The 24537-nt window shown below is 35.3% G+C and overlaps 3 protein-coding genes across 3 annotated transcripts; all 3 read left to right on the top strand.

Moving 5' to 3' along the window:
* The first annotated feature begins 6400 nt into the window (after window positions 1-6400).
* Window positions 6401-11558, top strand: LOC108993727 (transcription factor bHLH155-like). Its single transcript, XM_018968738.2, has 10 exons — window positions 6401-7012; window positions 7284-7370; window positions 7551-7650; window positions 7751-7792; window positions 7954-8013; window positions 8400-9956; window positions 10177-10278; window positions 10382-10540; window positions 10634-10759; window positions 10895-11558. Exons 1-10 carry the CDS (start codon window positions 6903-6905, stop codon window positions 11087-11089), a joined length of 2538 nt encoding a protein of 845 aa, XP_018824283.2. The 5' UTR covers window positions 6401-6902; the 3' UTR covers window positions 11090-11558.
* Window positions 11559-15029: 3471 nt separating this feature from the next.
* Window positions 15030-17073, top strand: LOC108993742 (aluminum-activated malate transporter 10-like). The gene is made up of 6 exons (XM_018968755.2): window positions 15030-15372; window positions 15525-15665; window positions 15756-16028; window positions 16118-16239; window positions 16335-16478; window positions 16633-17073. Exons 1-6 carry the CDS (start codon window positions 15030-15032, stop codon window positions 17071-17073), a joined length of 1464 nt encoding a protein of 487 aa, XP_018824300.2.
* Window positions 17074-20247: 3174 nt separating this feature from the next.
* LOC108993785 (plant UBX domain-containing protein 10) lies at window positions 20248-24407 on the top strand. Its single transcript, XM_018968814.2, has 4 exons — window positions 20248-21245; window positions 23041-23211; window positions 23395-23598; window positions 23882-24407. The coding sequence occupies exons 1-4, from the start codon at window positions 20421-20423 to the stop codon at window positions 24110-24112; spliced, it is 1431 nt and encodes a 476-aa protein (XP_018824359.1). The 5' UTR covers window positions 20248-20420; the 3' UTR covers window positions 24113-24407.
* The last annotated feature ends 130 nt before the right edge of the window (window positions 24408-24537 follow it).

Genomic DNA, 24537 nt, shown 5'->3' with positions numbered 1-24537 from the left:
ATATATACATGCAATATGATTGAACTTATTATATGTATAATTTATTTTTTGTAATAAATATTGTCACCACATGAATTATATATCGTGATCTCACGAGTCTATATCTGATCTCCGTATTGTCATAATTATTTATTCTCTTAAGCATAAAAAAATCCATGCATGCATCTTTATACTGTAGAATATAAATTAAATAATTAAATAAATTTTTTTATGATTAGTTTAAGTAACTCATTATTATTGTTTTTGTTTTTTATTTAAATATTAAAAATTAATTAAGTTGATCTCTGTATAAACGAAAGCCAATCATCCCTTTATATTTGTACGTACGTTCCATGCATGCAAGTAGCAGCTAGTACGCATGCATGCATGAACCAGCTAATTATAATAATTGATTATACATTCTACTCAAAAACTACTCCTTATAACCAAAATGAAAAAAACAAAAACTCCCGGCCCCCTATATTTGTACGTACGTATCTTGCCGAGTGACGTACGTACGTGGTCAGTGGTGGTCTTCTTCACCGGCTCTCGAGATAGATAAAAAGAAAATCCTATATATTATACTATAATTTAACTCTCGTCTCGTTAAATAAAATGTGACATATTTATTATTATTAAATAATTATTTATTATATATTTTTTTATTATCTAATAGTGATGAATATACTACATACTATTTAATATGATAAAAAAACATAAGATAAGAGTATGGTATATAATATTACTCTAAAATAGATGAAATATTAGCATCAATTTTTAGGGTTTGTTGTTTTCAAGAACTTATAATAATGAGAAGATTCCTAATCAAGCATGTACGTATATTAATGCATATATAAAACAAGTAGTATACGAACAATATTAGATATAGATAGCATGCATGCTGCATGAATCATCTGGATCCACATATATTATATATATAGTTAATTAAGGAGAACGAGGAAAGATGCATGAATCATGATTATTATGGATGCCATTGATTAGGTAGTAGCTCCTTTTATATTTTTGTGCCTTTTCTTAATTCGTTTGGGTGGTTGATTGATGTGTGAGAACTTAAAAATTAATTGGAGATTTTGATCAATCTTGCAAGGACCACGGTTCTATATATATATATAGTATTCAATGCAACAGTAATAAAAGAAACTAATTTAGTGGACAATAATAGTAGATATCAAATTTTTTCACATTTTCTGAGAATTATTTAGCATTTATACAGCTTATTTAATTCCTACGGCCAAAAGATACGAGTTTAATTGTAAAATAATAATTACGCATTTTAATAGCATAAAATAAAGGTAATGGTTTATATATATATATATAAATAGTTTTTAAATAAGTTAGGAAAAATGAGTTGGAATCTAAAAAATATATATATATAAATTTTGAAGAAATTGTACCCCTTCATATTTAATTAAGAGCGTACGATATTATAGGTAAACTGGATAAATCATTTTCTAATATTCAAGTGTGTATAATATATATATATATATATATATATAAATTATTTTATTTTAAAATGATAGTCATGATTAGTAGTGGCATTGAATCGAATCAAGTTCAATTGGGTCGTCATCATGATTGGTTTGGTTATATGAATATAAATAGCTATATATATGGATGCAACAGTTAGCATTGGGTAGTGAAAAAACTAAACAATTTAATTAATTAATTAAAATCACTGCATCATGGAATATATATTAGTGTGATTCATAATTGGGTCATGTTATGTAACACGTTGCACACGCAACCTCATATCGACCAAAATTTTGAAATTTGGGGTCTGGTTTGGTTATCAAGATAAAATGTTTCATATAATCATTACAATTTTCTTAGATTTACATATAAAATATAATAAATAATTTAAATTTTCAAATAAAAATTATATTATAACAATATTTTATTTAATTTTTATATTTTATCTCATATCATATCATCTCATCTGTCTAATCAAACAAGCCCTTAATCTTGTTGTGTCTAAACATGAGTTTCCGTCATGTGTTTGTAATTTTCAATGAAAATTGCTCTCTCGTAAATCAAACTTTTTTCCTTGCTCTTACGTTATGAAAAAAGTTATAATATTAAAATATTTTAAATCAAATTATGATATGTAATATAAAAGCCTTCAACTATAATTATTCTAATATTAAAATCTAAATTATTGTGAATAATATTTATAAATGCTATTGTTAATGCTTGTTTTGTAGCCACCATGTAACGACGGCGCTCTTGGACTTGCGAGGGTGGAAGAAAGGGCGGCTAGAGGGATGTCCATATTACTTATGGGTGTTAATATGTGACACGACCCATTAACCCAACACGAACACGACATGATAAAAGTGGGTTAGGATTTACCCTTAATGGGTTCGGGTCAAAACGGGTTGACCCGTTAAGACACGATAGCTTAATGGGTTGATAACGGGTCAACCCGTTATGAACCGTTATAACCCGTTATGACCCGTTAAGAAAGTTAAAGTTATAATTATACCCTTATACCTAAAAAATAAAATTGTTGGGATTTTAATTTCGATATTTTTATTATTTAGATTGTAATTTTAGACTTGTAGTTAGTTTTATATTTTTTATAGATATTGTGATTTTAACATCTATATAAAATTATGCTAAATTTAACTAAATTAAAGAGGTTAATTTTGAGTTTGTTTCAATCCATTTACATAAATAGGTCAAAACGGGTTGACACGACACGACCCGTTATGTTATTGAGTCGTGTTAGGGTTTGAGATTTTGACACCATAAACTTAACGGGTCAGGTTAGGATTGACCTATATAGTATAATATACATATTTTGATACGACACGAACACGACCCGTTAACACGATTTGACACCCTTAATATTACCTCTAAATACAATGAGTTAGATCTCTTATCATGCACTAGGTCTAGCTCACCCTTAGTGATCTTCTAAACTCATCCAAAGAATGCTACTGCAAAACTATTGTCATCAAGTTGTCCCATAGAGATTAGGTTTTTCTTCAGATCTAGAACTTGTCTGACTTGCTGTAAAGTCCACACACTCCTGTTTAGAAGTGTGATGTGCACATCACCCATTCCCACTACATCTAGTGCCCCTCCATTAGCCACATACATCTTTCCAAAATCCCCAGCAATATAATTCTACATGATTTCTCGATGTGAGGTGCTATGGAATGAAGCCTTTGAATCCAACACCCAATTATCAATCGGGATGTGCACTGCAAGAAGTAAGATATCATAAACTTCATCTGCCGCTACATTCACCACGTCATCCTCAATACTTTCTTGATTCCTGCAATTTTTCTTGATGTGGCCTGACTTACCACAACTCCAAAACGTGATCTGCTACCCAGATCTTGTATTGCTCTGCCCTCTGCTCTTGGAGTTTGACATGTCATGTCCTCTGTCCCAATTGTCAACATTCAGGGCAAATCTTGAACCCAATAACTCACCCGAGTCTCTCATGCGTACCTCTTCAACAAGGACCATGTCATGTATGTCATTGTAGTTCAATTTCATCTTGCCGACTGAACTACTCACAGCCATCCTCATGACCTCCCAACTATTTGGCAGCGATGCCAACATAATCAATGTTTTGATCTTATCATCAAACTCAATTTCTACAGAAGACAATTGATTTGTGATCGTATTGAATTCATTCAAGTGTTGAGTTACAGACATACCTTCCAATATTTTCAAATTGAACGATTTATTCATCAAGTGCACCTTATTGTTCGCCGACGGGTTTTCATACATACATGACAAAGTTGCCATGAGATCCACTATGGTTCTCTCCTTACTAACATTGTGTGCTACTGTTCTAGATAAGGTCAGTCGAACAAGCCATAAAACTTGTTGATCTAACAGGGTCTACTTAGCATCATCCATGTTCTCCGGTTTCTTTCCCAATAGTGGAAGGTGGAGCCTTTTCCCATAGAGATAGTTCTCGATCTGCATTTTTCAGTACCTAAAATCAGTGTCGTTGAACTTCTCGATCCTGAGTGAGTTCACTTTATCTCCAGCCATCATTCTCCTTCAGATCCTATATTGGCTCTGATACTAGTTGTTATGAAATGTTATGCAAAACACATACAAACGATGACAAATAAAGTAAAAGCAATCACAATCAAGCATATGACGCACAATATACGTGGTTCGACAAATTGCCTACGTCCACAGAACTGTAGAAATCTTATTAATCAGAGGAGATTACAATCACTCAATCTCAACTCACACTCTCTAGGACTTTTTGCTCTTTCACACAATATGCACTCATTTGACAATTGTTATCTCTCAAAATACACACACTAACAATGACAAATAAAGTAAAATCAATCACAATCAAGCACATGATGCACAGTATATGTAGTTTAGAAAATTACCTACGTCCATAGAGTTGTATAAATTTTATTAATCAAAGGAGATTACAATCATTCAATCTCAAATCACACTCTTTAGGACTTTTTGCTCTCTTACATAATATGCACTCACTTGACAATTGTTCTCTCTTAAAATATGTTGAAAATCATACAAAACAAATCAAATATGACAAAATATATAACAAACGACGCTGAATACCCTAATTGGCAGAATATGCATTTTTTGCTCAAGCGGAGCGTCGAACGCACCTCAAACGAAGGACTAAATCAACATTGGCTCGAGCGGAGTGTTGAGCAAATACTAAGATTTGTCTCGCTCAAGCTCATTGTCGCGCAGGACTCGAGCGAACTCTTGTGTTTGAACTTCGCTCGAGTCCAATGTCGAGCGTACGTCGAGTGAACTTCGCTCAAGTGCATTGTTAAGCGTACATCAAGCAAACACTTTATTTTTGATTTTCAATTCCAAAACCAGTCTCCACATATATCCTAATAGTTGAGATTTTCACTCACATACCATGTCGCCGCATTCAATTCAACAGTCCCCCCTCACACGTGGTTGGGGTCGGGGCCTCGCTCGTGTCTGTCGTGACCTGATTCTTCCTTGCAGGAGTAGGTTGGGTCGGGTTGGGCTCAAGTAGCTACGTTTGGATATTGAGGTGATTTTAGATGATTTGAACTGATTTGTAAATAGTAATATTTTGTGAGTCTAATTAATATGTGTTTAAATATATATGAAATAGATTGATATATGTTTAACTTTTTATAAAAAATTAAAAAAATAATAAATCTCATTATCTATTAATTTGAGATATGTTGAGATGTATTTAAGACCAACATAGCTTGAGACCTCGGGCCCCGAGACTTTTCGGGGTAGGCCTGGAGAAATTTCCCTTCCAGCTATAAATTAGTTATCAAACTGTATCAATCTCTTTTTTAACTGTATTAATGATCTGCCGTAACCATCATTTACAATATTGGAACCCAAAATATACCCAACATTTGGGGCATTCAATTGTAATTATATTATTAAAAAAACAGTAATTATACAATAATTTTAGACTCTTTCCTGAGTAAAGATATACATCTTTTAAATTGATTCCGAGAAAAATATCCGAATCAGTTTATTAAATTATTAGATATTTATAGAGCAAATGAGTGAGAGATTCGTTAATTAAAATTAACAACGCTATATTACGATAAAAGGAAAATTTTAAAGAAAATAGTACTAATGATGAAATAACAAAGCAAATTAAAAAAAGAAAAAGAAATAACAAAGCAAATGTCATTAAAAAAACACAAGTTTGTTTGTATATTTAGTAAATACATAAGAATTTAATGAGTACGGCTAGACATAGTCTATGTATAAATATTGCATTTTTTTTTTACGTAAATTTTAAATTTATTCACTTTCTTCGATCTATATGTAAGACTGGAATATCATAGAATTATACAAATTATTTATCTAATTTAATTACTTAATTATTCCAATCTTTCCAATATAATAACCCATATTCAATGTATATGACTCAAAATTAATTTCCCAATCAATGCCGTAATATTCCCCAACAATCTTGCATATTTAAATTTTAACACGAGATCAATTCCCTTTTCATTTTTCTGAAGAAATATTTAAAAAAAAAAATTTATTTATCATTTTCATATCACATATTACATTTAATTTTTTAATTTTTAATTTTATCAAATGTATGATGTATGTATAAAAAATATAAGAACTTAAATTAGTTTTTAAAAAATAAAACCAATTTAAAAAAAAATAAATCAAATAAGGGTGTTGCGTGGGGTCCGATTTCTATCCCCACAATATAGATCGCGACATTTTGAGAGGGTTTTCACGAGAAATTCAACTAGAAAATCTGGAAAGTTGACAGAGAAATCTGGACTGTAAATGCTGGAGATCTCACTGTTGTCCTTCAAGCGACATTTTGAGAGGGTTTCACGAGAAATTCAACTAGAAAATCTGGAAAAAGACACAGATATCTGGACTGTAAATGCTGGAGATCTCACTGTTGTCCTTCAAGCTTGAGTGTCTCTGATCTTTCGTCCATAAAGACAACACTACCAATACATAGTATTGTGTTACAGAGAGAGAGAAAGAGAGAGCGCGCGCGAGAGAGAGAGAGAGAGAAAGAGAGAGGAGCTAAACAAGAACCATATACGCAAAACTACGACCTTTGCTGTCGACATATATACAAATATAGGACCTGCTTTTAATCCTCCCATTCACTCTCTCACCGACCGCTTCCTTTTTTTCTCTCACAAGTCTCTGCAGACTCTGTTTTATATAAAAACAAATCCTTTCTCGCCTTGCTCTCCTGCCCACTTCCGACTCTTCCATACCCCTGCTTCTGGTCCCAAGCCAAACGTTTTCCTCCGTTTTTGATTCTCACAGAAAACCAGTGGCATTTGATGCGACTGAGTTCGGCTTGTTGACTCGGACCCAACCTGCCCGAGTCTGAGTGATGAGCTTGGGATCGTCAAGTTAGATATATATTGATTTTTTTGAGAATTTGTGAAATGGGTGAAGCTGACGCGAGTTCGGTGTTGAAGAAAACGCTCAAGAGTCTGTGTTGCAGGGATGGGTGGTCTTATGGGGTTTTCTGGCGCTTTGTCCAGCGTGATTCCTTGTAAGCTAAGCGTTTCTTTCGTTCTAAAAAATTTCTGAATTTGTTATCTTCTGGAGCTGGTAGTATTATGGCTATACTTTTTTTTCGATTCTTTGTTTAAGAAATATATCAAATTTTCTTTCCTTTTTCAATTCGTATTTTTTGCGATTAACTAACTAATAGATTTTGATCATTTAGCATTTTGATTAGTCCTGGAAATCCTGAAGTAGTTAACTTTTTCATATTTGGAATTAGTATGGATGTCTAACTCGTGCTTTTGATACGCTGGCAGATTGTTGACTTTTGATGATGCCTATTATGAAGAGCAAGTAGGGGCAGTGGTTGAAATGTTTCCACTGGTCCACATATTGGGTGAAGGGTATGCTTAATTTATTTACTATAGCTCCTTTGTTCTGTCATAAAATCTGTTGATTTTGAACCTAATTTTCCATATTTAACAAGATTTCTGTGGCAAGATTAAGATTATTTTTTACCAGTGGGTAAGTTTAAGCATTAGAGAAAGTGACCGTTGTAATCTCATTGTTATTGTGTATTTTAGAGTAATCGGCCAAGCTGCCTTCACTGGAAGGCATAGATGGATGTTCTCAGATGCTCATGGTGGGGAATGGGGTTCTTTTCCAAGTCAAGATATATTCCAGGTATTTCAGTGGTTCTTCTTCTCCAGTTGTTGACTACTTACTTGTCCAGGAGGATTCTTGCTTTCATCCTCTTATATAAAATTTTCCTTTCATTCTGCAGGATGATTCTGAGTTTCATAACCAATTTTCCTCCGGAATTAAGGTACTGCTATTTTATGCACTCGCATAGAATACAAAGCAAATTTTATGATATATTTCCTCTGTCTGTTACTGAAATTTGATATCCTTTGGGATGTTTGTTTTCCATGGCCATACGAAGCTAACCATGTTCATTGACAATACAATATACATTCCAATTTGCAGACAATTGCGGTGATCTCTGTGGCACCAATAGGAGTGGTACAGTTTGGATCCACCCAGAAGGTTAGTTTAAGGAGATGAAATACTTTTCAGCTTTATGCATTAACTTGAAAAGGCTATTTTATTATGTGCTAGTGAGTCAAACAACTTACTAGCGATGGAAACTTCTATCAAGCTCCATATAAATTAGAAGAAAACTGAGACATGTATCTCCATTCAGAATGAATTTGACATAAAAACACTTAACCTTTAGAGATCCTTTTACAAGTAAACTAAAATACAATTCAAGATATGAGTGGTTTCTACTAGGGATATTTTGATGTTTTTATTATATTCCCACTGACTAAGTTAAACGTTATGGTATGGAATTGACGATAAAGTAAATTACCATCATATGCTGGGGTATGATCGAACACCTCTAATTGAAAGTGCTGTTATTGCTGTTGCAGATACTGGAGAGGTCTGAATTTTTGGATCAAACAAAAAGATTGTTTCAGGAGATGGAAAATGCTTGTTCTCTCATTCCATTGGAAAAAAATGCGTTGTCCTTGAACGATGAAAATTATATTCGAAATGGGATATTTGCTTCCTTAATTTCATCTGGAAATTCATGTGATGGGGATCTCAATGCCATACATTATGACTGCCGGCGGGAGCTGTTGGGAGAAGCTTGCTCAGCAACAATTTTGAATGAGCTGTCTGATTCCATCTTTGGGACTCATGATGAAATGATGGCTCCCACACTCATAGATTTGTCTCACCCTAATCACCAATTACAAACAGGTGGTACAAACACTCGAGTCTTGCTATCTGATAAGCTTAGTTCGCAGTTCCAGCAAGAGTCTTTACAGTCTGTCCCTTCTGTTTGTAAAAGGAGTAGCAGAGATTCTATCTTGACTCCATTCATTCCACTGTTGGCATCTGAATCAACAGTTCAGGATTCTTCGAATCTGTTTACTCCAAAAGCAAACACTCTTGATTCTTGCCAAAATAGAGCAAGCAATGTTCAGGGGGATGATTTGTCTCAGCATGTCTGTCCAACTTATTTAACCAGAAGTGAACTTGTAGAAAAAGCAACCAACATGCATAAATTTGCTGAGGAGTTCAGGCCAGATGATTTTACAACAGAAGTCTCCGAATTCTGTCTGGTGGATGATCTGTCTCAGTGGTTTTCTCCCTCACCAGAATATAGTATCAATAGATTGGAGACTGCATTTCGTAATGAACTTTCACAACCAATAGGAGTTGCTTCAGCATCATCTTGTCTGGTTGGAGATGATATTTTTAACCATTTTCCAATCAAACATCCAGAAAATTCTATGCAAAGTTCCATCATTAATGCATGCAAGTCTAACGGACTAGAGAATTCTGCAATTATGCATGCTGTTGAAAATGATCTGTTCAATGATTTGGGACTGGAGTTCGATCCAAATCAATCTGGGGAGTGTTGGGAAGATCTCATAATGCCAATAATGAGTGCTGCCACTGGTATGGGTATGTCAGAATGCGTCTCAGAGTTGGATATTGGTTCCATGACTAGCCCCAGGAAGGGGTTATTCTCAGAATTAGGCCTTCAAGAACTTCTGGATGGCATAAGTAATTCCAAGTCTTTTGCCAAATCTAGCTTTGAGGAAAAACTATCCACCACCAAAAGAAGAAGAGTGGATAGTTCATCTGTGAATAGCAACCAATCGCAGTTGGAAAGTCTTGCTTGCTCCAGTGGCAGCATGAACATGATGCAACCTGAATACAACCCGGAGAAGAAAAATAATGTTCCCAAGAAAGAGCTTCTACCAAAATCACAGGTAGGTTTATGGATTGATGATAGCTATAGCGTCAATGTGGGGATTGCTGGTCTAGCACGATCTCTGAAGCCTGAGGAACCTACAAAGGCCACCAGAAAAAGGGCTAGGCCAGGGGAGAGTACTCGGCCAAGGCCTAAAGACCGGCAGCAGATCCAAGATCGCATCAAAGAATTGCGAGGGATCATCCCTCATGGTGGAAAGGTATATTTTAGTCTTTTCTTTGAGGATGATAAAGAAGGAACAAAGTGTCTGATCATTCAGGAAAAAAAATTATTCCTTTTAACATTGGAGGATCGTACTAGTTTTTCTTATAATTGGGAGTTTCTGGAACCATTTGCCACTTTAAATTATCTAACATCTTGTGATATTTAATGTTGCATTTGATGGGGATGATTACTAAAGAGATGTTATGATGTAACAGTGTAGCATTGATTCTCTGTTGGATCGAACCATCAAATACATGTTTTTCTTGCAAAGTGTTGCAAAATATGCAGACAGGCTTAAACATTCCGATGAGCCAAAGGTGAGTAGTTCTGAAGTTTCCTTTATCTGAGAAAAGATTTAATATGCTCAGGCTGGATGCTTGCTTATAATTGTCTAATGCAAAAACTTGATTGTTTCTGTAGCTGATTGGCCAGGAGACTGGAGTGGTTCTCAAAGAAAATGCCATGGATGTTGTAAGCGGTGGTACTACATGGGCATTTGAAGTTGGAAGTAAAACAATGGTTTGCCCCATTATAGTTGAAGACCTTAACCCACCCGGCCAAGGCCAAATGCTTATTGAGGTATAGGAGAGCAAATAAAAAAGGCTCCTTCGAAACTATTTTCAGCTTTGTTAATTAGAACCCTCTCAATGTATTCCCTTCTCTCTGTTTCAGATGCTATGTGAAGAACAGGGACTCTTTCTTGAGATAGCAGATGCAATACGTGGCTTGCGGCTGAACATCTTGAAAGGAGTAATGGAAGCTAGAGATGACAAGATTTGGACACGATTTATTGTTGAGGTAAACTGGATATAGGATATAACAAAAAGGATAATCACATCACAGAAAAATTAAAAGGAAAAAAAGGCAAAATAAAAACTGATTTGATCCTCAGTTATTTTCTTATCATCTTATTGTACTCAAATTGTATTGCAGGCAAGCAGTCATGTAACGAGGATAGATGTATTTCTGTCCCTTGTCCAGCTTCTAAATCAAACAAAGACCACTGAGAATGATACAACAGATCGACGCAGTAATGCAATTGATGGAGTTGGGATTTCTCTATTGGACAATTACCAGCAACAAGCCATGCTGTGTCCCATAACCTTGGCTGAGACGCTCGGATGCTGATTGAGCACATGAATGAGAGTTTCAGAAGTACCTTAAGCATTCACTTGCTCAAATGCCTGCCATGTTGGGTGTTCTGGATAGTTAAAAGCCACACCTGAACAAGGAAAAGGATTGTGGCCATCTCCACTAGCTTTGAAATGGGAATGTAATGCATAGTATGCATAGACTAGCTAGCTATATAGGTATACTGACAAAGAAAATTGCAATCGTTCTCCTCAAGTAGATCCAGATTAGAGAGCCGGGCAAGAAGCAAAATGATGCCCCAGACTCGATCATATTATTCCTGGAGTTTAGGTTGGGTTTCCATATGAACCTGATTTCGAGAGGGATGGTGCACTAGGTTTTTCTTCTTCTTCTTCTTCTTCTTTTTTTATTTCTCTGATTTGGGTTGCTCCTACAACCATAACCTGTTTATAGTGTGAAGCTGATAAATCAATTAATGGTAGGCTAACTGCTGATTTGTTTCTAATCCTTTCTGTTGTTGATTTCATAAACATTATGTAGCCATATAAAATTGTTAAGAGAATAGTTACACTCACAAAGAGATTTCATAAAAATAAACATACAAATTGATATGAATTTATATGCTACATTATATTTATTTCACAATAAAAATAAATTTATAATCTAACGGACTATATCGAGTTAAATTTACTTGGCCTAAACATTTCTCAATTCTGACTGCTCATAATTAGGATGGTGAGCCCATTCGAGTACGACAACTGGCCTTCAGAATGATATTATGTTTAATGGGACTCATTCAAATTAATAGTGGTTTGGTTTCCCCTATATATACATATATATATATATATATATATACATACTAAAGATGATCGATCACCTTGGGAGGCCTACATCTACTAATTTTGCTTCCATACGATGAACGGTCATAAGGTACGTACCTTTTGTTTTTTCTTCTAAAAGAGAAGGCAAAGGTAAGCACGACTTGAACTGTACGCCTACATTGCTCTTTACTGCTAGGTATCCTGCACTTCACTAAATTGCTCTTTACTCAGAAACTTTTCAGACAAAAACGGGAGAAGAAAGTGTCTAGAAGACCGGATACAAGAGGTCATTTCCAATACTATTCCCATTTGATCTACTGAAGACCACTGGGTGATTTGTTCTCGATATCAACTTATAATCTTATCATATTTTATTTAATTATTATAATTTTTTTAAATTTTTATATAAAATATAATAAATAATTTAATTTTTTTAAATTTTAAAATAAAAATAATATTTTATTTAATTTTCATCTCATCTATATAAACAAATGAGGCCTAAACAATTTTTAAAATTTGGCTCAAGTGGTAAGGATATTTGATTTTGATATATATTCTCCCAAGTCTAAAAGTTTGAATCTTAGATGTAAATAATTTCTAAAATTTATAATAAGTTTAGGATGATCAACTTGTTGGATATTAATTATTTACACAAATTTCAATATTTCCCGTCATCAAATACTATTTCAACATCTATTATGTCTAATTTTGCGACACCATTATCGATTATAACGGCGGTGTAAAATGTTTTATTTTTTAATTATAATATACTTAGTTAATACTTAATATCAATGCCTATTATATTGGCATGCACTATACTTGGTTAATGCTTAATAAATTAATATATATATATACCAAGTCAGCATGCACTATATTGTTATTAGGTTAATAATTAAGATATATAGTTATTAGGTACATATATTTTATAAAAACCTAGAAAGTTGGGCAAGATTTTATTTTATTTTTTTAATGGGAGCATGATGATTTGTTCACCTTATATGATTTATATCCTATATGACATGTACTGGTGGTGCTTTCTCCACTTTGAGGCCGACTTTGGGGATGATCATCAGCAACAATTTAATTCTTCAGGGTCATGGTACTCATCATGTAGTGCACAGCTGCACCAACTATTTAATTGAACTATAGGTTTGGATAAAAATACTTGAAAAAAAAAGGTTTAAAATTGCATGCTTCAATGAAACAAAGAGGATGTGCTTGATCATGTCCATCAATGATATATTTAATTTAATTAAAACCCTTCCATTTAGGGGTAAGTGAGGTCAATATTAATTAAAGATTAGGATCAACGACTTTTCAAAAAGTACTTGAGTAGGTACTAGCACAAGTACTATTACTCATGTATGTATATTAATTAAGCATTTGATCATAATCATAATGTCAAGAGAGTGACGACAGAGATCAGATCATGTGTAGCTTTTTGATAGTTGAGTTTGCCTTTCGACCTTATTGCTCAAGGAGATTATAAGTACGTGCCTTCTCCATTAATCAAGTGATCAGATTAGCCTATAGCACAGCTTAAAACCTTATTGCAATACTGCTTTTGTTTATAAAGATGTTGTTGCATGTTAACTTTGGATGGTCCTGCGCGCTCACGACCTAATTTTCTAGGAAAAGGAGAACCACTGATTGGCATTAAAAATTAAAAATTAATAAAGGATATGCTAAAGTTTCAAAAGCTTTATTAGGTTCCCCACTTTATAAGTTGAAAACGACTGGCCATGGGGAGATTAAGGTTTGATATTGGTGGTGAGAATGTACGTCTGATATTGGTTCTGATCTCTAGAGGATTTGATTATATAATGTTATCAGATCACCATCTCCCCGCCACGGGCCGCTCCTCTTCCCCCCTCTTTTGAGGCTTAAAGATTGTGTTGGTGTACTTGCTGGCCTGGTCATGTGTATGAGATGTTATATTGGATCGGATTTATGGAACAATTCCTTGTTGAATATTACTCATATCTTGTAGACAGCTAGATGAAGAAAAGTTCCAAAGATGTTTACAAATAAGAAAATCGAATGCCCTTATCATAAGACAACTGCAAAGATGGTATCACTGAGGAGTGAGTCCTTGTAATCGGTAGGGAACCATATCCATTCCCCACACTTTTTAGTGCAGAAGAGAGGCCATGCAAACACTGAATGACCACCTGAACAGCCACATTACCAGGCAAGATACCATGCAGCATATAAGAATGCTATACCTTACATGAGTTGTAATCTACACAAATATTCGTATTGCTGGGAGAAAGATGAGAGAAGAATCTAAATCTAATTAGTTTTTTTTTAAGAAAAATAATGGTACCCATAATTTTATTTATTAATAATCCTTTCTTACGGCGGACGAATACCATGGCTACAGCCTACAGTTAGGGTACTTGGAAACAGCTAGCCAACAACCAAAGCTCGGCCACTTTGAAAAAAGGATGATTAGATATCACATGAACAGAATGCTTTGTGATAATCTGAGTCATAATTCGGTGATGCTTACTTTTGTGCGCATAATATTTTAGGACGTATTTGTCAGGTAGTACTGCTCATCCAAAGTTATGTTTTAGGTCATCCAGGTGCTTCCATGACCAACATTCCTCATGTGGAATTTCCATATAGTTATTATTGAAGTATATGCAAATATTTTACCTAATGAAATATTGCAATCGCTAGAATGTCCTTGAGAGGTGTAACAAGTGTAAGAGGTCAAACTGTTTAATTAATTGGGGCAGGAAAGAGAGATGGTTGCAGTCTGCCTGTGTTAGTAAGACAAATGCGTATGCGAGCGCACACGGGGAGAGAGACTTCTATCCTTACCTACCCGGAAAATATAAGAAATTATCTTTTTATCTCCATGCAATGTCGGTCAAAAAATTAAAAAAACAAAGCATCTTCGTGTCATTGGAAATAGTTTAATTTTCTTCGAAAGCAGTATGAAATGTGTTAGTGCACCTTATGTGTATATATATACTTCATGAGTAGTCATCCAGCTTCATCATCCTAAGCCTAATCGATCGTTCCATTAATTGCATGGCATTAGGGTCTTTGGCTATACCTTTTATTATCACTATCCCTGCAGGGCTTCTGTGTCCTCAACATATCTAGGAAGGCAATACATTTATCTCTTGGCTAACACATAAGTGATGGCTTCTGAGAAGGAAGTAACCAATAATGGAGTGGAGTGGAGGATAAAGATGGCCGATGGCACATCACAGATTTTGGTGCCGGAAGCAAAGCCTGCCAGCAATGTCTTTCTTGGTCTAAAACTGTTTATTGTAGGGTTGGCCTTGAAAGTGTGGAAGTTTTTGCAGAAAGCCTGGGATTTAGGAGTAGATGATCCCAGAAAAGTGATCCATTGTCTAAAAGTAGGAATGGCCCTCACTGTTGTCTCAGTTTTTTACTATATGAGGCCTTTATACGAAGGAGTTGGAGGGAATGCTATGTGGGCAATCATGACAGTTGTGGTTGTATTTGAAAACACTGTGGGTAAGTAGAATCTGCCCAATTCAGCGACTCTTGATTATGCCATAGCCTAAAAGATACTGGCTTCATCCTAAGTTGTTGTGTGCTTAAAATCCAAGTACAAAAGCACTTTGCTTGAAGCTCTGTAGTTTGACTTCTGCCTTACTGAATTGCAGGTGCAACACTATGCAAAAGTTTGAACAGAGTGTGCGGAACTTGTCTTGCTGGATTTCTTGCAATTGGTGTTCATTGGGTTGCTAGTCAATCGGGAGAAAGATTTGAACCTGTAATTATTGGAACCTCAGTTTTCCTACTAGGTCTGCAAACTTCTACTCTATAACTAGTTTATTCTTAACTTGTTACATCTAAGGTAAGTGAAGTAATCCTAATAATTCTATTCTGTGCAGCTTCTGCAGCGACCTTCTCAAGATTCATTCCTTCTGTGAAAATTCGGTTTGATTATGGTGCCATGATATTCATCCTTACCTTTAGCCTGGTTTCAGTATCAGGTTATCGGGTGGATAAATTGTTTGATTTGGCACATCAAAGATTATCCACCATTATTATTGGCACCTCACTCTGCATTGTTGTAACCATGCTTGTTTGCCCCATTTGGGCTGGTCAAGAGCTCTATGCTTTGATAACTCGCAACATGGAAAAGCTTGCAGATTCCTTAGATGGTGAGTAGGTTATTGAATACATATTTCATTGTTATACTTATGCCACTTCTTGTTGAGAATCTAACATTTTTCCAACAATATATATTCAGGTTGTGTAGCAGAATACTTCCAAGATGGTGACAGCAGCCTTGTTGATAGTGGCAAAGAATGTCAGAAGAAACTGCAAGGCTACAAATGTGCACTGAATTCTAAGGCAACAGAAGAAACTATGGTATGTGGCAGGACTGAGCAATTCATTCCTTAAAACTTTGTTCCATGATTTTGCACTGAAATTAGGAATGATCGACATTGGTTGCATATATATAGGCAAATTTTGCTAGATGGGAGCCAGCCCATGGCCGCTTCAACTTTCAGCACCCATGGAAACAGTACATCAAAATTGGGGCATCCATGCGCAGCTGTGCTTATTGCATAGAAGCTCTCAATGGCTGCATCAGTTCAGAAAATCAGGTAACCCAAGCTCCTAGAATATTACTACTCCACATGGCCAGAGTTCTTGTTAGAATATAATTGAAATTATTAAATTTACATATTTCCATCCTTTTAATAATGGTAATGGTACAAGAGCAGAAGTCTTTAAGTTCTAACCACTTTATATCAACAGGCACCTGAGTATATAAAGAAGCATATCAGCAACAGTTCTTCGAAAGTAGGCTCCAACTCTTCAAGTGTCATAAAAGAGCTAGCAGTGACAATCAAGACCATGAAGAAATCATCTAACATCCACTACTTGGTTGGAGAAATGAACAGTGCAGTTCAAGAGCTCCAAGCTGACTTAAAGTCCTTTCCCAAGTTATTCACTTCCCCATCAAACTCAGAGTCTGAAATTCCTGAAAACAAGAAAATAGAGCCTGCAGCATCCAGAACAATGGTTACACTTCCTCCTCTCATGGAAATTATTCCACTAGTAACTTCAGCCTCTTTACTTACTGAAATTTCCTTAAGGATCAATGGCATTGTGGATGCTGTTGAAGAGCTGGCAGACTCGGCTAATTTTGTGCCTGCAAGCATTAATGACAAGTGCCAAAAAAATGGAGCTGAGTGACCATTTTTCAACAGATCAACAGAAAGATAAGGAACCATGCAGGCATTTCAACTGATCTGAATTCCATATAATTTACTTTTTCTTTTTCTTGCAAGTGATTGTAGGAAGGAAAGCAAGGGAAAATGAGACCCCCAAGCATATTTTAAAAAAGGGGGGGCATGAGTTCCATATATTTTTCTTGGCTTTGTGTAACTGAATATCGTAGAAAAGATACGATCAAGTTCTGTAAAATTGTAGAGAATATGAAAAGTAATATTTGTGAGATGGAAAAGTAAGCTTAGATCTGTATAACCAGATATGAGTGTGCAGCAGTACTGCCTGGTGCCGCCGCCACCACCCACCCACCAGCAATCCATGCAGCATTTGTTTTCTATTATATATATATATGCAAAGCATTTACGAAGCAAACTGCTTTACCTACTTTGGCTAATATTCAAATACCTATTAATCTTGCCATGCTAATATTAACGTCCAAGACGCATTTAAAAATAATATACAAAAGGCTACCATCAACTTCTCCAGTTATGAACTCAATTCATGAACTACTGTTTCTCATTTCAATGCAATCTCTGCAAAACCAATTGATCTGGAGCTGATCATGATCATGCAGTTCATATTAATTAGTACTAAGAGGTGCCCAGTTTTCCTTTTTTTTTTTTTTCCTTTCCTTCTTAGTTCTCTGTGTAAATCCCGAGCTGCACTTCATTTTAATTATTATCATAAATATCGCCAAATATTCCGACCTTTCACCAAACAAAGAACACAGAACACATTGAAGAGTATTGTTACTTTTATCCCACTACGTAAAAATGTAGTATTACTACCATTAGATCTTCTTCGTATTTTTAAAAGAAAAATCAAATGACCGATGGAGTATGCCATCTCATCATAGTGAGATAGGTGTAAGCCGCGAGCCTACTCGAGGAAATGAGATGACAAAAACAAAAACAATAAAGAATGTTTGGAAATTAGGAGGAAGCTGAAGCTTGCTCATAGGAAGTGATGGCATGAACAGTCGGGTGGAGCTCGGGTCTTCCTTCCTTGGCAGCCATTTTCAAGGTTGGGAAATGAAAAATATCAACTTACATCCTCAACACACCAACAGTGTTGAGTTGAAAAAAAAAATTTCTTAAGAGTGTACTGCAGCTTCCGGCTTATGCCCAGCATTTCTCAGACTCCGAAATCCTCTTCGCCCACAAGTTCATGAAACGCGCGCGGCTTCAACGTTTATTAAGTAACGATAGATACATATCTTAAATGTTAGGTCATTTATAAAAATGTGAATTTAATTAATAAAAATTGAGTTTTTCATATTTTTTTTATGGTGGAATCTTTTTTTTTTTTATAAAAGATTTGTCCAAAATTTATATATTTAAGACTTGTATATATTTATTTTAAAAATTTTATGTGCAGTCATTTTTATGTATTATTACTTGTATATTCTATTAATGTAATTGGCTGCATCACTTTTTTTAATATAAAATAACTGTTTTAGTCAATTACATTAGTGGAGTGTACAAGTAGTACACAAAAGTAATTATATATAGCAGAACTCATATTATTTCTCTTATTCAATATTTTTTTTTTTCATTTTGATTTTTGTTATCCTCAATTTTTACATAAAAATTATTTATGCTACGCTACATCAATCGGTGTGACAAATAATAAATTTAGATTGAAATGTAGTATTGCTATTTTGTTATTCTTTACAATAATATTGTTGAATCTTGATAGTTAAGTGGGAGAATACCAAAAATATTATTTCATATATGCCTTGTTTGGGAAATGAGATCATTTCATCTCATCTCATCTTAAAATTTTTCATAATTTTCTTCCCAAACATCACTCAAATACAAACATTTTTCAATTTCAAATATTCAAATTTTTCATCTAATTATTATCTAATCATTACAACTTTTCCTAAGTTCCAAACAAAATACAAAAAAAATATTACTTTTTCAAATTTCAAAATAAAAATAATATTAAAAAAATATATTCTAATAATGTTTTAATTTTATAATATATTTTTTCAACTTTTTCCCTCTAATTTTCTAAAATGATAAAATCTAATAAAACATCTTAGCTTAAATTATTTCATTATTATTCATAAATAATTTATTATTCATAAAATTTCTATCTTATCTCATTTCTCAAACGAGGCTAAGTTGACATAGTATATCAAATGGTAAAACTTATTCTATGGTAAAATAAATATAATTTACAATATCAAGTCAACTTTTTTAAGCTTCAATATGAGAAAATATAATTTAAGAAATCCAACATGAGAAAATCACTTGATCTCTTACAAATTTTTTCTTAAAAAAAAAACTTTTTATAACTAATGTGATTTACCACAATATATTATTTTATGAAAACCTTTATACTATGAAATAGATTGAAAGCTTATATTTTATAATTAATAATATTTTTTTCTGTCTTAATTCTTGTCATTTTTCTTTTTGAGAAATTATTGTCATTTTTAACTACAGTGATTTAACACATTTGAAATAGGCGTTATTTAAATAGTTAATAGAAAAGATTAATTAAAATATGAGATTTCATTAGTTAATTTAAAAATGATCAAATTAGTCTTTGTATAAGCATAGGAGATCGTGTACTTTGTCATTTATTTAGGATTGTAAGAGGACCGGATCAGAAAAATCAACCGGACCGATTGGTTCTGTCTGAATCGAATCGGATTGATAGTGTTATTGATTGATCTCGATATGTATTTTTTTAGATCAGAACGAGACCAATCAAATATATATATTTAAATATTTTATATAGTAGTTATGTAAGTTAATTATATCATTATCTTCTAAAAGATTACTATTCATTATATATATAATAAAATTATTTAATATTAACCATATATAAAATATTAAAAAAGATCGTCTAATTTCATTAATCATATAATAAAAAAAATTCATAGATCAAACCAGACCGAATAGACCGATCGGATAGATAGTTAATAGTCTCATCCGACAAAAATAAAGAATCAAAATTTTCGATCCTAGACCTTTCGAACCGGACCGGAAGCGACCGGATTACACCCTACACTTCGATGCGCAAATACTCACCTTAGTGGCAATTACGTTATTTTGAGAAACAACAACGGTTATTTCCGGTATTGCGACCCCGAAAACTATATGATCCGCTCCGTCCGTGTACGTAAAATCCTCATTGATCCGTCCGCCGTAGGAATTGCAGCCCCTTCAGTTTTGTCTCTGAGAGAGAGAGAGACTTCTCTCCATATTTATCTGATTGTGAACAATTTTGGTCAACGATTTCGGTGACAAAACCCTAACCCTTCAACTTCATTCTCTTGCGGCGATTTCCGTACAGATATGGTTGATGTAGCCGACAAATTGACGTATTTCCAAGCAATCACGGGCCTCGAAGATCCCGATTTGTGCACTGAGATCCTCGCCGCCCATGGCTGGGACCTCGAGCTCGCGATCTCCTCCTTCACCGGCACGAACGTCACACCCCCTGATAATTCCACTAGAGAAACCACAACCGCCTCCGTAGATGGGGGCGGCGGTGGCACGCGGTCTTCCGATTTAGAGCCGCACGGAAGAGTCTCAGAACGATCGGGACCGTCCGCGAATGGGGTCTCCGGTCCCGGTTTGGCGTGGAAGCTTGTTACGTTGCCGATTTCTGTAATTTCCGGCAGTCTAGGCTTGATTTCCGGTGCGATTGGGCTCGGATTTTGGGCCGCGGGTGGTGTGCTCTCGTACTCGATGGGAATGATCGGCCTGGGTTCGGGTTCGGTCCGGGCAGGGGAGGCTTCGGCCCGGTTGGTTCCAATGTCGGCCGCGGCGTCGGAGGCTATGAACTTCGTGTTGGCATTCGAGAGGGATTACGGGTCCAGGAGGCCGAATTTCGTGAGCGAGGGGTTCATGGACGCGCTGCAGAGGTCGAGGAACGAGTTCAAGCTCATGTTCGTGTACTTGCACTCACCGGATCATCCGGACACGCCTTTGTTCTGCGAGCGGACTCTGTGCTCGGAGTTTCTGGTGGACTTCGTCAACGAGAACTTCGTGCCGTGGGGAGGGAGTATCAGGGCTAGCGAAGGGTTCAAGATGTGTAACAGTTTAAAGGCTTCGCGGTTTCCATTCTGTGCCGTGGTTATGGCGGCTACGAATCAGAGGATTGCGCTGCTCCAGCAGGTACTGCTGTGTCATGCATATTTCTCTTCTGGGTTTGAGGTTTTGAAGTTCAAATGGAATTTTGTGTGAATCTAGCGAATTTTCTTAGAAGTAATTACTCTTTGTTACTCTTCTTATTTTAATTATTAGACGCATAGGCCAGATGTGGAAATTGAAATTGAAATTGAGGACCCCACTGAATCTAATGGCTGCATTAGCCTGCATACAGTCTATATGTCTAAGGATAGCTTGAACTTTCACATTCAGCATAGAATTATTTGGCCTACTCTATATCATTAATAAAACTCTTGTTTACTGATAAAACAAAAAATCTAGAATTGTTTGGGATGATAACAACCAAGTGTACTGAAAAAGAGTTCCCCCGGAGTGAAGAATAAAGTCTTTTGTATGGTTGATAGTTGATCCAAATTGATAAATTCTCATGCCATCGAATAGGACATCTGAAATCAGGTTTCACCTATGCTAGGGAGGGAGGGTTTTAAGTAAGGGAAAGGGTTACCTGCTCAACAGACTCGTGGGAAAAAAGTATATTTGTTGTTAGAAAATATAATTATGTTATAGTTCTAGCAACCACTTTCTATTTGTTAAAGGGTTTTATTTTTTTTATGTTTATCCGATGTCTAGTTCAAATCACTGTTGTTACCTATTTAACCATGAATGCCAGTCGTGATCAATTCTGGATTGTCAAATGCAATTTGAAAATGCACAAAGAAGACATCTGGTTGACTTTGTCAGATTAGAAGAGCATGATATTGCAGTGAGAAAGTGGAGAAGTGATAGATGATGGGGGTGCATATGGCATTGGTTTCATATGGTTTGAAAGAGGAAAAAGGAAAAGAGTAAAAAAACATTCAGGGAAAAATATATTTTTGTTGAATTATTATTGTCTTGATTTTTTTTAATCGCCCTTCTAGTCAATTGAGCAAAAGCAATGTCTCCTTGCATGAATACGTTAACATAGATTACAGGGTCTGCCTTTTGGAGTGAAATTAGTTCTGTTTTTGTATGGTATCTGGTGGAAGGGCATGAAGAGTTCAGTGACATGTAGAGAGGATATTCTGCAAAAGTTAGAAACTTAACACAAATGAAGAGCTCTTCTCCAGTTGTCGATATACTTTATATTATTCTTCATACATAGGAGATCTGATGGAGAAGTATGGCTGGTCTTCTTCTGGCCTTGATGGCCCATTATTTCCTAATAAATGGATGGATGACAGTTGAACATATATAACTTTCTTTCACATTATCCACTGCTGGAAGCCAAACCTTTCTTATCTATTTTTAAGGGGCCAATATATAATGGAAAATAAAAGCACAATTTTATGGCTGCATTAAAATTAATTGTTATTTGTTTTGTGGTGTCTAAGCCAACCATGCTGCCTTAAACTCCATGTTCATTAATATAATTGCACTTACTGATAAAAAAGAAAAAAGAAAAAAGAAAATGTTATACTATGTTTAATTATTTTGTGCTGCACATATTATAATTTACTTGAAGGTGATTATGAACGATTAACTGTAAATATGGACACCCAAATTAATAGATTTAGTACGGAAGGGACAGTTTTTCTGTGAATATCAACATCTTTTCAAGATTTGGCATATATTCATAAATGATCTTCTGTTACATAATTGGTTGGATGACTGGGCTTTTCTGGTATCATCAAACTCTATATTTGATATCGACCTTCTCATTATGTTCCATTCATTACACTCGCATTTCCCTTCACCGCTTCTGAAAAGGACAATTTTTTCTTGCCTATTGTGGACTTACCATTTTATGTTTATCATGAAGGTTGAGGGACCAAAATCACCTGAAGAAATGCTCGTGATATTACAGAAAGTGCTTGAAGAAAGTGCCCCTGTTCTTGTTGCAGCAAGGCTTGATGCAGAAGAAAGAAGAATCAACACGAGATTAAGGGAGGAGCAAGATGCTGCTTACAGAGCAGCACTCGAAGCTGATCAAGTATGCAACATTTTAACTTAAAAAGAGTTTTTTCTTGTCTTCTTGGGTTGTTTGCTGTGGGCCAGATGGCATGCTCATAGTCCCTTCCCTGTCTCCACAATAGCAAAGAGTTGGGTTTTGGGAAGAACTAGGTCCCTTTTCTTTTCTTTTTTTTAAATGTGCCTTATTGCTATTCTATGATAGGCTAGGGAGCGCCAGAGGAGAGAAGAGCAAGAACGTCTTGAAAGAGAAGCTGCTGAAGCTGAGAGGAAACGTAAGGAGGAAGAAGAGGCTTGTGAAAGAGCAGCACGTGAAGCTGCAGAGAAAGAAGCTGCATTAGTGAAAATGCGGCAGGAGAAAGCCTTGTCACTTGGTGCTGAACCTGAAAAGGGACCTAATGTTACGCAGGTAAAGCCCTGGAGCTTGAACTAAAACTTATCTTATGCATCATATATGGTTATTAACTTCATTGTGCAAATTTTAACAACTTTTCATTATGTAGCCTCTTTGCTACAGTTTTTAATTTTTTTTCCCTGTTTTGAATTGGTATTATGGAGGCATTATGATCAAAGCTCAGTGCATTTGCACTCTGTATATCATTATTTAATACCTTTTGTCGGTAGTTTGGACATAAAAATTAAAATCTTTATTGAACCCTGATTTACCTTTGTGCTGTATTTATTTTGGCCAGGTTTTAGTACGGTTTCCTACTGGAGAACGCAAGGAGAGGAGGTTTCATAGTGATGCAACAATTCAATCTCTATATGACTATGTTGATTCCTTGGGCTGTTTAGAAGTTGATAATTATAGTCTTGTCTCTAACTTTCCCCGGGTTATTTACGGACCAGAGAAACTGTCTTTGACATTGAAAGAAGCAGGATTGCATCCTCAGGCCGGCCTTTTTGTGGAGCTGAACTCATAGATAAACTCTTTTTCTTCAGAAGTAATATATTTATTAGTACTCGGAGATGGGGCCTGCAAGTGCAAGTAGAAATGATTGTTGTAATTTTCTTTCCTCTTTCAACTGGATTAGCAACGCTGCAATCAGATAGATAGGTTGCCATGTCTCGACGTGGATATTTGTTTTTCCTCGATTCTGAATCTCTGATGCAGATGGCCCTATGTGGAAAATGCATTTGAAATATTAAGACGTTGATTTTGCACATATGACAATCAAATTGAAAATTCAAATGAGCTTAGAGATGATGATTGATCTTTGTTTGGGTGGGTTGAAAGTAGCAATCTCCTGAATTTTCCAGTCGACTGGCTTATGGTTGGTAACTTGGCAAGGATGTAGCCTGTAGGATTCATACTTCAATGGTGATTGACGGCAGCCGTGCTCTGCAT

This window comes from Juglans regia, chromosome 9, assembly GCF_001411555.2.
Source record: "Juglans regia cultivar Chandler chromosome 9, Walnut 2.0, whole genome shotgun sequence".
In the NCBI taxonomy this organism is placed as follows: Eukaryota; Viridiplantae; Streptophyta; class Magnoliopsida; order Fagales; family Juglandaceae; genus Juglans; species Juglans regia.
Note: the sequence above shows the minus strand (reverse complement) of the source record. Positions and strands in the feature narration are given on the sequence as shown.